General features: G+C 38.5%; 1 protein-coding gene across 1 annotated transcript in view; it reads left to right on the top strand.

Annotated features, from left to right (window-relative positions):
* The window catches only part of LOC126965505 (cadherin-23), a 75,258-nt gene extending 62,317 nt beyond the window's left edge, over positions 1-12,941 (top strand). Inside the window, exons 27-29 of the mRNA XM_050809138.1 lie at positions 3,100-3,435; positions 6,265-6,457; positions 10,415-12,941. Coding sequence (XP_050665095.1) covers positions 3,100-3,435; positions 6,265-6,457; positions 10,415-10,761 — 876 coding nt within the window. The 3' untranslated portion in view covers positions 10,762-12,941. The remainder of the gene's footprint in view (positions 1-3,099; positions 3,436-6,264; positions 6,458-10,414) is intronic.
* Positions 12,942-15,438: the final 2,497 nt, after the last annotated feature.

The raw sequence follows: 15,438 nt of genomic DNA, 5'->3' as shown, positions 1-15,438 counted from the left end.
TCACGGGGAGTGTTCCGAAGAGCTGTTTAACCTGATTCCTGCCGCCGAATTCCACCTTCGCACGACACGCCACAAGTTAGGTTATCATCCTCACCATCTGGATGTGTGGCGGTCCTCCACAGTGCGGTATTCAAGGAGCTTTCTTCCACGTACTACAAAGCTGTGGAATGAACTTCCTCGTGGGGTGTTTCCGGCACGATACGACATGGGTTCCTTCAAAAAAAGCGCGTACACCTTCCTTAAAGGCCGGCAACGCTCCTGTGATTCCTAGAGTTTCGAGATTCCTAGAGACTATATCAAGAGATTGTGGGCGGCGGTGATCACTTAACAACAGGACCCGTACGCTCGTTTGTCCTCCTATTCCATAAAAAAAAAAGCGTAGAAGCTTTCAATCTCCAATGCTACAAAATTATCAATAAAGAAAACCATATTTATTATTGATGCGAGGATAACTTTGTACTAAAACTAAGTTGCCTACCGCAAAGGATGAATTAAGGCCTTATCGGCATCGTATCGCACTTTATCTCTTTCTACTCGCTCGTCCATCCTATGTTTTTGTTTCTCGTCTTATTTTTTTTAAGCCCTCTAGCTCTACCATGAGTTAGCAATCGAATCGTGCGTTCACTTACTGCAGTCAATAACAAGTAAACGTGAATCGAATACTTTTAGGTGAAATTTAACCTTGTTAGGTACAAACACTTGCTAGCGTGAACTCGTGAACAGATGTAGTTTTCTTGTCGTCATGTTGGTATTAATTAATACCTTCACGAGCTTCACGTCTAAAGTAGCCGTTTTGTTCTAACCTTGAAACCTTCCTTGCTCACGCTTTTCGTCTTCATTTGATTCCACCTTAACATATTCCAAGCTAAATAACTTCTGCCCGATATTATTTTGAAACAGTATTTCTCGAGAGCATATTACAAATAAATTACTCATGGTACCAATTTTCTATTAAAACCGCTGCAGAACATTAGTCGCTTGAAATAAGATTTCGATAGGTCTTTTACGTTATGACTCATACTACTAAAATGAGTTCTCCAGGTGACCGATAGAGGCGCCGTATAATTTTAGATGCAAATCTTTACGAAGTTGCTAGTGAGTAGGATCACTGTAAGCTCATGTTGGATATACTGGCTATCGCAAAGAGTTTTATCTAGGTGGACTCCTATTACAGCCAGTTAGCAACTGGATCGGTCTCTTACCAGTACTTCTAGACATTTTGCAATATAAAACAAGTTGAACCTCAACTAGAACAGATTATAAGTTAAAACCGGCATTATCCGTTTTGACGGGCAGGACCGGTACCCCGACAGGCTCCACTAGCTATTTCATGGAATTCAATGGACCACTCCATACAAACACCTTGGAACTCTTTATCCGTGAAAGAAGTTCCTTGGTCAGAGATAATGTGCTTGTGTGTACCGAATATGTAAACGAAATTTCGCAAGGCTCAGCTAGCGGATCGCGTAGTTAAGTCCTTAGCAGCTGTTAAATAGCAGAATTCTGTGAAAGTATCAATTAAGTATTTCTTAGAACCCTACCATGGAAGAGCATACGTCAACTACGGAATACTTCTCATCTGAGCACGAACTTATCCTGACCGTATGATCAATTATCAACCTTCCTTTATTGTAGTTAGCTAGCACAAATCAGCAGTAAGAGACGGGACGTTATCGCGAGCCCACTATACTCACTCCGATGAAGGACCTCCGAATGGTCTGAAACTAGTCGGTACTCACACCGATAAAACGTGAGTAAAACCGTGCTGATAACCAAGGTTATCTCTGTCTCACGAAAGTGTTAATAATTTAATTACCTCTTTGAGATTGAAATAACGAATCTTTACTAAGACCAATACTCAAAACTTGCGCATCTCGGGCTCCGCCCGAGCCGCATCCCACCTGAGCCAACCGTCCAAGCGACGCATCGACCGACATTTTAATATGTCTTGTTCAACTTGTTCAATTTCAAGTGAGGGATATCATTTAAAAATAACAAACTGAACTTAAATTGCGTATCAATTTGAAATCACTTGCCATAAAAATATCAGCTCACGGCGGCGCAGCACACCTTTTCCGTAACTGTTGCATGTAACGCCAGTGGCCAGTGACACACAGTTATCCAGGATCTTCAAAATCAAGCAGCATGGTTGTAAATGCGATCCCGGTCCTGAAATATCCCTGGTATCGGGTAGCAGACGTCCCAGAAAACAAGTAGGATGTAAGCGAAGGCGATCCCACCGCTGCTCTCGGAGATTTATTTGGATTTAAAATCGGGCGTCACGGTGTTGGTATCCTCCATGTTGATTTAAGTCGATCAGTGCGCACAACTGGCGCGGGCGCTAGCTTGAAGACGAATGCCACTTCTAAATGAGCGCTTTACTGATGGACAATAATAACTAACTTCAATCACGTCACCGACAGTGACAATTTCAAACACACTTTGAAAGATGACGTTCGCCATCAGTTCAGTCCAATACACAGAGTAGAATATAATCATACAGGGCATATTACTTTTATATTCTAATTCTCCGACATATATATAATCATCTTTTTTTGCTAAAGTTATATTTGATAATACCAAGTTTCTGAAGATCAAAGCAATCTTATTGCTACTCTTTCAATCAACATAAAGCTTCCTCGTTTTACACACTGTTATTATTTAAAAAAAGACTTGAGTGGTAATTTTAAGAGCAAATCGCAGTGATTTACATGACAGGATTATCCAGGCACCACATGTAGCGCCCGGACACGGGTACGACACATGGACCAGCCATCGCCCCCAATGACCATATTTGTATAATCACGATGCCGCCACAAGAAAAGCTTAATACAAATGATAACACTGTAGTTTACGTTTTATGAGGTATTGAGATTTTAAATAACAATATTGTATATTATATATGTACAATATTGTATATTTTTCTAAAAAGAGCGTAAAAAATAATGCTGAGAGAGTTTCTTGCGCCGGTTCTCTCTCAGAGCGCCATATGAATCCGAAGCGGTGGGAGTGTTAGACGTGATATCGAAAAGAATTGTATGATGTTGAAAGGAACCAATTTTAAGAAAATAAATGATTTTTATGCGTGTAAATTACCAGGTCATAGCGAATGACACGGGCGGGCTCTCAGACGAGGCGCACGTGTTCATATACCTGCTGCGGGAAGACCAACGCGTCCGCTTCGTGCTGCGCGCGCACCCGGCCGACGTCCGCGACAACATACACACGTTCCGGCACACGTTGGCCGCCGTGACGGGCGCCGTCGTCAACGTGGACGACGTGCGCGTGCACGACAACAGGGACGGCTCCGTCGACCACACCAAGACCGACCTGTACCTGCACCTGGTGAACGGACACGACCACTCCGTGCTGGAGGTGGACCAGGTGCTGCGGCTGGTGGACAGGAACATCGAGCTGCTGGACGACTTGTTCAAAGTGAGTGTTGTACGATACACAATGAATATTAACACAGCGGACATTTTGACAGTATATTAGTAGCGAGTTAGGTGACTTGAACCGCTATATTCCATTCTATAAAATTTTCTATCCTTTCTTGATCCTATCCAAAATTTCGTTATATTTTTACCAGAGCTAATAAACCAATACCCGATAGTACGTGACCAATAATATTTGTTAATGTGTGTGTTAGCTTGCGATATAATTAGATTCCGATACTAAGAAGCTAGTAGTAAGCGTGGCGAACTGTTTACGACTTGTCTATCAAAATCGGTTACAGTAACAATATATTTGTTTTATTTTCTATTTTGGTGTATCTCCGTTAGAGGTGTGAAGAACACCTCTCTAGTATATTGAAATATATTAATTATATATGAATTAGAAAATGGGTGCCTATAGCAAAAATATTTCAATTACATTTGTATTTTATACAACACTATAAGAAGTGTCAAAAAACGTGAGTCGTGTGGAGAAATGAATGACGCCACGAGCGCTTTTGACCTAGTTATACAACGTGTCGCATAAACTTATCTATATCGACTAGGTAATTTTAAATAAAATAACACCTAAATAAACATATACCAGAAGTTTTCGAGTTGCCACTTTAATGGGTAGGAAATGTTTACATAGGTACTTATCTCTTTTGAGTGGTTTTAAATTTACTCCAAAGAATGGGAAGGTACACCCGTACAGCCTATATACAGCCTACCTAGCAACATACTGGCAAATTATATTTCAACATGGAATTATTATGTATGTAATATATTATGTACTACTATATTACCCAATATTTCTATACACCTACCATATCTAACTTAGATTTAGTTGTGGCACCAAAAAATGTGCATTTTTGGCGACAAAGTACGATAAACAATGCTTTTTTTCACATGCACAGCATAGAATATAGACTTTTGAAACACTTAATAAAATATGTACTTATAGTAGTGATCATGGCTGTATAAGTGACAGATAAAAGTAGAGGAGTTAAAAAAGTATTTAAAAAGTTTATAATGTTACTTCTTGTGATAGTAACTCTTCAAGTTCGTACTTGCGTTTACAATGAATAAAAGAAAATTAATGTAATTAAAAAAAATGTGTGTACTATGTACGCACACAAAAAGTGATTCTTCTCTGACGTAATAAAACAACAATTCTAAAAAAAATTATTCCTCGTACTATTTTGCGTTTGTAGAAAAAAACAATATTGTAAAAAAGAAGATATTAAATACAACCATAGAAAAAATGTAATTTAGTTAAATAACGTGTAATAAATATCATTATATAATTGTTATACAATTAGAGAGAAATTGATTTTTTTAAATTTAAAACTTGTATATAAATTGAAGTGATATATTAGGTCCTTACATATGAAATTGGTGTTTTGTATGGGAGGAACAAAAAGTCGAATATTTTTAAATATAATATATTTAATTAATCAAAGTATGAACCATTGTTTTCTATGCACTTTTGCCATCTCATAGATAGTTCATTGATCCCTTTACTAAAAAAACCAGTCGGACGGCAATCAATAAAATCTGTGAAGGCGATTTGGACTGCCCCATCAGAGTTAAATTTTTTCCCTTGCAAGAAGTTGTCCAAATTTCGAAAAAAATGGTAATCTGTTGGAGCAAGGTCCGGGGAGTACGGAGGATGTCTTAGACATTCCAATTGAAGCTCTTCTAATTTGGTAGCCGTCTGTTGTGCAGTGTTGGTCTAGCGTTGTCGTGAAGTAGCAGTCGCGTGGAGCGATTGACCAGCCTAGGTTGTTTAGCCGCTAGCTTTTCCATTATGGTTTGCAATTGCTGACAATAGACATAATAGTCTGGTCAGATTTGAGAAAACTGCAATGAACAATACCGGCACTAGTCCACGAAACGCTTACAAGTAACTTTTTTGGGGTTAATTTTCTCTTGGGGCAGGATTTGGCTGGCTGGCCAGGATCCAACCATTGCGCTGAGCGCTTCCGATTATCGTAAAGAATCCATTCTTCATCACAGGTAATGATTCGGTTTAAAATACCTTCATTATTGTGCCGGTTCAGTAATGTAATGTAGCAGTCGACGCGCGTTTGCCGGTTTGCCTCAGTCAATTCGTGAGGTACCCACCTTTCAAGCTTTTTAATGTTCCCAATTTGCTTCAAGTGAATTAAAATAGTTTTATCACTAACACCGCAGCCTGCAGCTAAACTGAACGTGGTTTGCGATGTATCCGCTTCCACAATAGCCTTCAATACTTCATTATCAACTTGTGTCCCAGGCCGTCGACGGGGCTTGTTCTGCAGGTCGAAATTTCCAGAAAGAAAACGTTGGAACCAAAAACGAAGTGTGTTTGCTTTTGCAACATGACCGCCATACATATCAATCACCCTTCGAGTCGCTTCCGCAGCACTAGTGCCACGGTGGAACTCGTACTCGTTAATAATGCGATACTTTAAGTTTTCCGTTTTATAAAATGATTGACGCAAACAGAAAAAAACAGGAGAAAAAAAACAAATGAATGACGGTCATCGAAGCACAAATACATGAGTAAATAGCTGTACAAATTTGAATTTGGAATTCCTTACCAAAGAGGAGAAGATCGTGATTAAAGTGGCCAGTACGAAATACGCCAATTTCATATGTAAGGACCTAATATTATTGAAATTTATTCAATTCTCGTCTATTGGTTGTGGATCAGTAGACATATGAGTTACAAGAGGCTTGGTAGCTGAAGTATGATACAAATGGTCTAGTTGTCTATCTAACGTCAGGGTGTGCGCGCGTCGTAATAATTCACTCTGATAATAATATGTCCCTTATTTTGTTCCAGGAGTTCCACGTGCTGGACACCCAGCCGGCTGAGGTCCAGCCACTGACCGCCATGTCGCCCAGTCAAGCCGTGTACTGGTTGGTGTGGAGCAGCATCCTCCTCGGAGTGCTGCTGGCGCTGACTCTGATGACGTGCGTGACGCAGCGGGCCGACTACAGCAGGAAACTGAAGGCTGCCACCGCCACCGCGTATTGTAAGACATTCAATTAATATAATTCGACGACCACATTACTCTTCGGCATATTTCAAAGCTGGTGGATGGTCGTTTTGACATAAATTGTCCAGTTGTAAAGTATAACGCTAGGTGGCATCGTTAACCTTGGCATAGTTATGTTAGTTATTTGAGACTTTGGACAGTTCGCTATTTCAATATTTAACATTAAGAATAGCTTTAACCGGCGAAGATTGGACCGTTACGGCTAACAGTTAAAGATATGACGTCATCTAAAAATTGTCATATGGTGCGACTTATTTTTTGTTTAGCCATAACTTTAACATGTTTGTTATTGCTAAAGTTTGTTGGTCCAACCTATCTATACTAATATTATAAAGCTGCAGTGTTTGTTTGTTTGTTTGAACGCGCTAATCTCTGGTACTACTGGTCCGATTTGAATGATTCTTTCAGTGTTGGGTAGTCCATTTATCGAGGAAGGCTATAGGCTATGTTTTTTTTTTTTCAAAATTAGGGATCCGTAATAAAATTGCTATTTTGTAACACAAGGTGTAAAATCGAAAACATATTTTACGTGCGCTGCAAAAACTATTGACAATAGAACAAAATGATGTACAGGCTATAATATAGGCAATATTTTATTACTTATAAAACTATCGCGTGAATTATACTTTATATGGCAAAACAACGTTTGCCGGGTCAGCTAGTCCTTGATATATCTAAATATACTAAAGTGAAGGTCTAATCTACTTAATCGAGTTTTCATACTGGAAAGTGATTTAAATATTCTTCTATTTATTGATTATTTTGGTTTGAGGTGATGGTTTTTTTCCGAATTCTCTAAGCATATAAAATAAATAAGAATATCATAAGTATTTGTGTTAAAAAGAAACAGTCGTTTCTATGAATGTGCAGTCAATATTGTTCCACAACATAATATATTAATTGTTAATTGATTTTTGAAATCTTTCTTTATTTCTGTATATGTTTGTCTATTAACCCGTCTGAAGAGAGTTTTCGAACCATCTTGTTTTGTAGAATAACTTGTGTAGACAATTCAAAATTTTAAATAGAATTCTTTCTTCTTTCTTTGATCAGAAGTGACGAGTAAAGCATTATCTTCACGTACTTTACCTTCTTCAAGTACTTTACCTAATTTAAACATCACAAAAGTACAAAACATATAAGGACTAATACCATAATATGTTATTGACTTAATTGAGTTAATTATCAATGTGCCATTTCAGTAGTACAACACTTGCTTAGTTCTCTATAAGATTGGCACCTTTAGTAAGTAAGCATTATGTGAGTTTTCATCTATCATTGAGTAGATCTATCTCATAACAGTTTGCTGTTTACTAAATTATGCTTAAGCTAAAATGATATTACACAAATTAAATTTGTAACCAAATCTCCATCTATTTTTTCGAGCGGCAAATCGTAGTGTATATAATATACATAATTTTAGTCGTGATACAGGGTGGACCAAAAGTCCGTTAACATTTGTATCGGTTACCGCGTCTAGCAGCGGCGGTGGAGGGGGGTGGGGGGGTTACGCATTACAAGAGCGGCCAATGGGAATTTAGTACCATGGCGTCGTTCAGCGGTATTCAACGTGCGTTTTGTGTACTATCGAAACAACGATTCTGCGACCTTAGCTCAACGAAGTTTAGGTACCTAAACTGAATCACTAAAATTAAGTTAATTTAGTAAAGAATGAACGAAATAAAATTGCGTTTGGAAACCTAAAATTATATGATTTTATCGATTTTTTGCGTAGAAAATACTAAAAATATTTTTTAAAATTGCACATTTGCGTCAAATTTTAAGGCCTTTAAGGCCTTTTTTATACTTATTAAATAATACTAATATAAAAAATATAGTTCTTTGAATTACAAATTAAATGTTTGCATAAGTGTTTTCGTAAAAATAACGAGTTATGAATGCAGCTCCATTGATGTTTGATTTTTTAGGACCACAGAGTACTTTTTTTTTAATTCGTTCTTGCGAACAGGCTATAGCCCGGGCCCTTACTTTAGTATCTTCATTTTTGGTATTTATTTTCAGTATTTTGTTTTACAAAAAAATCCAATAAAGTATTCTCATCTCATCTTTAATCAATAAAATTTTTCTTTTCTATGATTTCATTATTTTTTAAAAGTTATTAACAACACGATTCACTTTTCTATAAGGAAGTAGCAACTTTTTTCGAATCGGTCACTTTGTCAAATTAGCTATCCAGTTTAGGTTGAAATAACACCTCATGGTACGAATGAATGAACGAACTAAATCAGTTTGCGATTCAGTTGTTATTTTTGACATTCAATTGACATCATTGCCATTTAATCAGTTCATTTGACGTCAACCTAAATTAGATAGCTCTAATCACGTCGTGGTATGAAATAATAGAGCAGTTCATTTTAGGTTGTCAATTGAATCGCAATAAGGGTTCATAGTAGGCACGCAGGTGTGTTAATTCAAAAATTGATGCTCAAGTTTGAGAATACGGGTTGAACAATGGATTTACCTCGATCTGGCCGGCCTAGAACGTCGAGGGACCCCGAAAACGTGGAGCGAGTAACATCGTCTGTTCGTTACCAACCTGAAAACCTCTTTCAACTCGAAAGCGGTCTGCTGTCCTTAACGTGCCAAGAACATCATTAAACCGTATTCTCAAGAAAGATTTAAGTCAACATATATATCCTATAAAATCCAAATGGTGCAGGAAGTAAGACCTCAGGACCATGCCACTAGGTTGCAGTTTGCGAACGAAATGGTAGAGCGATTCACCAGTTTTTTAAACATTTTTTTCTCAGACGAGGCATACTTCCACCTAAATGGGCATGCTAATAGACAAAATTGTCGTTATTGGAGTGACACTAATCGGAAATTACAGCATCAAAAACCCCTGCATTCACCCAAAGTCACAGTATGGGCTGCTTTATCAGCAAGAGGCATTATTGGTCCATACTTTTTTGAAGACTCAAGGACGTGCGGTTACAGTGAATTCCGAGCGGTATATCACCATGTTACAAAATTTTTTCGCTCCCGCGCTGCAGGATTTTGTTGGTTTTAATCAACGCTCATGGTTTCAGCAAGATGGAGCCACTTGTCATACATGTAATGACTTGTTAGGCAGCTCGAGACATTTTTGACCCAAAACTGATATTGAAAAGAGGGGACATTAACTGGCCGCCTCGTAGCCCAGATCTATCACCAATGGATTTTTTTCTTTGGAGATATCTTAAGGCTAAAGTTTACCACACCAACCCAGTAACTCTTGACGAATTAAAGGATCGTATTTGCACAGAAATCCAAAATCTCAACAGAAACATGTAAAGCTGTTATCGAAAATTTCCGCTCTAGACTGCAGCAATTCAAGTTTAATGAAGGATTGCATATGGTTGATGTGCTTTTTAAGAAATAAATTCCCCTTTTGTTTACTATCGAAAACAATAAACAATTTTGATCTACTATAATTAGTTTTTTTTTATCATCATTCCAATTATAAACGGACTTTTGGTCCACCCTGTATTTAAAGTTACAATAATTACCTATTTACAAAGTTACAATCAATACTAATTAAGTAGATAAATACATTAATAACGAAATAGGTGGGTAACGTATAAAATAAATGTTACAGTAATGAATGAAATACCTACACTATTTTATTATTTGTTATAATGACAGCTGTTTGTTATCAACAACATCTATAGTTGATAACCTCCTCAACCCCATAATATTGCATATTAGGAAATTGACTGGAGCCACAACCTCAGAGTTGAACAAAATATTATGTGTCCATGTGTCACTCGAATGGTTCGGTTGGAACGAGCGCTCGGACAGAACCCGAGTGGTCGCGGGTAGAGTCCCGCATCGGTCATATATTTTGGTTACAAATTTAATTTGTGTAATTAATTCCAGAAGTGAGGGATATTTCATTGAAATAACAATTGTCTAAAAAAGTTCTGTTTACAGCATCACCTGCAGCCAGGGAATCAGACATGACCCTGCGCAGCTCAGGTGGCCGCGTGCCCAACACCAACAAACACAGCACCAAAGGATCCAACCCAATATGGCTGCACGCCTACGAGAACGACTGGTACAAGGCCGACGAGCAGAGCCACTCCGAACGGGACTCCTTGGACAACAACGCGGTCAACCAGGACATCTCCAACGAGAAACCCTACTTCATCACCGCAGCCGCCTTCCCCTCCATCCATTCCACCGAGACGGAGACTGAGAGCAACACCGGAAACTACGACTTCTATCAGCAACTGGAGCAGATGAAAAATGCAAAAAATATGGAGACCACCGAGTTGTAGGTTTTTAAATTGGGAATTCAAATTATGCAAAATAGAATATGATATCACTTATTGAAAGTCAAAAACTACCACTCATTTGAAATAGGATTCCTCAGACCTGAGAAGAACGGGCGCAACAAACTCAGCGGGCTTCTTTTTTTTCATAAAAATATTTGTAATATATAATAATAATATAATTATTTAACCATATGGTTACAATGTAATATCGTACAATAAAACTTAATATTTAATTGCCCGAGGGCGGTCGATCTATTCCCAATCTGTGGTATCATTAAGAAAGTCATTTATGTTATTGTTACAATTGTTTTGAACATGTTCTGGTATCTAGTTGTAAAAGCATATAAATCGCCCCACAAAAGACTTACTGACCTGACTTAGCCGAGTAGTAGGCATTATAAGTTTAATAGTTCGGAACATAATATAATACTGATTTTGTTGTGGTAACATACCGGACAGTAGGTACAGTAAAAGCTCTTTATTCGCGTGGTATATGTTCCGTATATTAACTGCTAATACAGAATGGTAATTTATATGGAATTATAGGAGATATGTTCCAAAATAAAGAACAAAATATAATAATAATATGAAAATATCTATTTTAATGAAGTTTTTGACCATATTGATTAATCATTATCTTCATACTACGGTTGGAATGGTTTAAATAATTTTGTCATTTTTTCTTGCTTTGGAAATATAAAGCAATTGCGAGCCTTAATCTTGACACTTAGGACCAATAACGTTCAATACGCATTGAACCCTACGATGGTGTTAAGTTTCATTTGATTATAACTAAACTTTATTGAGTCCTTTGTTAAAACTCTATACTCAGAGTATTGTTTCAATGTCGCACGTTGCTCTCATCAATAAGATAACAAATTTTGGACCGCACCTACTTATGGTACCAGGTACCAACAGGAGAACTACTTAGTTTATACTCTGGTATAACTTTATAGCCAGTTTATTTATGAGGCCGTAAAGGTTTAAAGTTTTTCAAATTACAACTTCTCATAAGTTATTCAATAATTTAATTTATTATGTGCCTTTGTAAATGTACCTTATACATAATAGTATTACAATAGGAAATAGTCAACTAAAACTACTTAGTGTGTAATAGAATGTCTATGTAGTAGTTCATAGATATAATATATCTAGACTGGTCAAAAGTTCTGTTACAAATAAAAAGCATTTATTTTTATGGCGTAATGTAATTATAACTAAACTTATATGTGTCTATTTATTTAATTCTCAACAGTAAATAAAAAATGTCGAATTTTCGCATTGTGAAATTTATTTATATTTGTAATGCCATAAATATATTTTATATTTTTAGACACAGACAAAAAGTGGGAATTGTCGAAGTTTCTAACATAATAAACGAGTTCCATAAGACATTGTTCTGTGCCCATACATTAGTCGCCCCAGCACCCTCAGCAATGAAAGAGCGCTTAAAATAAGTTAAATTACCTACAAATTATCATCATTTATTATTTGTAAAACGGACACTTCAGGATATCCCATTATTTAATAAAATTTATTAGATTTTGAGGTTATAATTGAGCATTCAATAACACACTTATGATACATTGCAATTACAATGATTTTTAAGATAGGTTATGTTAAAGGGAGAGTGGGGGAATTAAGAACAGCGGGTAATTAGGAACAGATAAGTAATACTTCCTGGGCTCAAGGCCGTCCCGGATTCGGACGTATCCGGTTAAGTGTTCCCAATTCCCCCACTTTCCCCTACACTATGTAAGTGGAAGTAAACGTACTTTAATATTGACTAAAAAAGGCAATCAACCAGCACTACCACCAACGCCAGAAATCGAAGCCAGAGTATTTCGATATTTCAAGCAATCAGAGTCCGTTAGAATAGCCGAGTTATAAGTAGGTACAAATAAAAAATAGAATAACTGACAAGTTGAGAACGCACAACACAACTCTAGAATCGAGAGCGAGTGACAGTGGCAGCAGTACATTTTTTTTAAATACATGTTTTGATTCATAAGTGTCCGTTAGATACATTATCCTTTAAATAAAAAAAAAGTTTTTAAGTTGTAACACTATTTATGACCAGAATTGTTATAGATATCGCTTGTATTATTTATATTATTAAAGTCAATTAAGAGATAACTTATTGTATGTAATAGTTGGTATGTTAATAGATGTGTGGAATTATGTTCAATGGTTTTCTTTTTCCCAGTAGTGTTATAGGTTATCACGGGCTACTATCCGCAACTCGACGACTACAGCGCGCCTATTTTGCGTGGTGAGTTGGGCGGCTAATGCTGCCAGCCCAGCTCCTCAAGGTAGTGTACCTCGGAGAGAGTCCTCGGTGACCCCAGGTGTTGTGGCCCGGTATGTGGCCACAGTCCTACAGACAGTGTTTCTTCTGCCTCCATGCAGGCTCTGCAAAGTGGACTGTCGGTGACACCTTTATTAAACAGATGCTTATTAAAAGGGCCGTGACCCGTTAGTACATGAGTTATTTTACGTAACCTAGATCGTGGAAGTTTTACTAGCTTGCGAGAGAGCTTGGAGTGTATTTGAGGATGAGCTTCTTTGCTTGTCTACACCCACTCACTTCCATCCAGTACTTATTATATAGTTTCTTGGTGTGTTCCTAGCCAATTCATCAGCGGCATCGTTCCCTCGTAAGTTACTGTGACACTTTATCCATTTAAGAGTTACTTGGTTGTTGTTATCGCATAACTCCCTCAGACACTGGTGGCTTTGAGGTGATAGTGTTGCTTTGTAGGGCTTGTAGGACTGATTTGGTATCTGAGAGGATGCGGATGGAATAGTCTTTTACCTTTCGAGTCAAAGTAGCTGTGACTGCTTCTATTATACCCATGCATTCTGCTTGAAATACAGTGTTAGGAGCTCCTAGTGATGCAGCTATTTTTATATTTAGGTCTTCCGAGAAAACTCCTTATCCTGTGCCCGACCTTGTCTTTGAGCCATCTGTGAAAATCCGGAGGTCTTTTATACTGAAGTCGTCTTTCAGTTCTTCGTACAGTTGTATTTTGTTTCTCTTAACGAATATGTATTCTTTTGGAGATCTATCTCTTACTGCCAACAGCAGATGCTCCTTTTCAATCACCTCATTTAGAACCTCTGGGTGTGGGGATTGAGTGGTTTTCCAAAGATTTAGTGTCTTTAACATTGCTGCGGCGCAGGCCGCCTCTTGTTTATTACAATGCAGTGCCGTTCAGGATTCTTGAAAAATCCAAACTTTCTGAGCGGCACTACAATTGCGCTCGTCACCTTGCGACATAAGATGTTAAGTCTCATGTGCCCAGTAATTTCACTAGCTACAGCGCCCTTCAGACCCAAACACAGTAATGTTAACACATTACTGCTTCACGGCAGAAATAGGCGCCGTTGTGGTACCCATAATCGGTATAAGCCGGCATACTGTGCAAAGGAGCCTCCCACTGGTAAAGTTGAAAAAAATAAAAGTTACTGTAACCGATTTTTATTAAAAACTCGTATCAAAGTCAGCCACGCTTGGCATTAGCTCCTTAGTATTTTGAATATGAAACTAGGTAACACTCATCAATAAAAAGTGTGTGTGTCAGCTCCGACACACGACTGGAGTTTACTCCTCAAGAACGATTGTCTTTGAACAGGTACTAAACAAAATCAAATCAAGTCCAGACATACAGCAGAAGCTAATAAAATGCGGTTTGAGTCCGTAAGCGTTCAAGTACGCTATATGGAGCGTGTGAGGTTTAAGCCGTCCGCTGTTAGCCATCGCGAAGGTTATTTACGATACAGAAAGTCGGACAACGCTGTGAACATGCCGATGTTCTCACACATTAGTTCGAGAACGGCTTGAGCGTCGCTCTGAACTTCCCTGATCTTGCGGGCGAGGGCCTGCAGCACCGCAATGTTTATTTGTCGGGCGAGATTGCACATAAACGCTATATCGGTAGCAGCGCCGTTTTGACGTAGCGCGGGCACGGCAGGCCTCGGCCGCGGGGCCGGTGCCGCCGGGCAGGAGGCCAACAGTGGCCTGTAAGGCGCAGGGGCCGCGACAAGCGCAGTAGGCGTGACCGGGGCTACCTTGGTTGTAACGACCGTTGGTGGTGACCTGAACCACGCACTCATTCACTGACAGACACACTACACTTCTCGGTAATGGCTCCCTCCGAGCCAACTCGATACCCACATAACGTAGGACACAGACCCGACATACTTGATGTTGCTTTATTTAAAAATGTAACACTTAATGTAAATTCAATAGAAGTAGTTCACAATCTAGACTCAGATCACCAGCCGGTCATTGTAAACACAGTCACAGTTCTCGTTGCGATCGCGTGAATAATAGACGTGTGTCGGTTAGTGTAGTGTTGTGTAACATCGTCCCGCGATTGCGTCGTTTGCGCATAACCTACGGAATTATACTACTACATACTGTTGAGATGAGTGTACTACGTTCGCCCAATAAAGGAACAAAACCCTATGGATCCGACTCCAATTTAAATAGCCTGAAGGATAAGCAGGTGACTGTTGACAAGTGGGTACAATCGCGAGGTAAAAAAAAACGTGTTGAAGAAGACACAGACAGTGATTCTTCGCGTCCTCAGGAGTCAAGTAGCATGTGCACAATAAATAAAAATCTGATAGTACTACAGGAGCAAATGGTAGCCATGACGAACATGCTGACTACTA

Source organism: Leptidea sinapis, chromosome 7, assembly GCF_905404315.1.
Source record: "Leptidea sinapis chromosome 7, ilLepSina1.1, whole genome shotgun sequence".
Classification (NCBI taxonomy): Eukaryota; Metazoa; Arthropoda; class Insecta; order Lepidoptera; family Pieridae; genus Leptidea; species Leptidea sinapis.
This window is presented reverse-complemented; position numbering and strand designations above follow the sequence as displayed.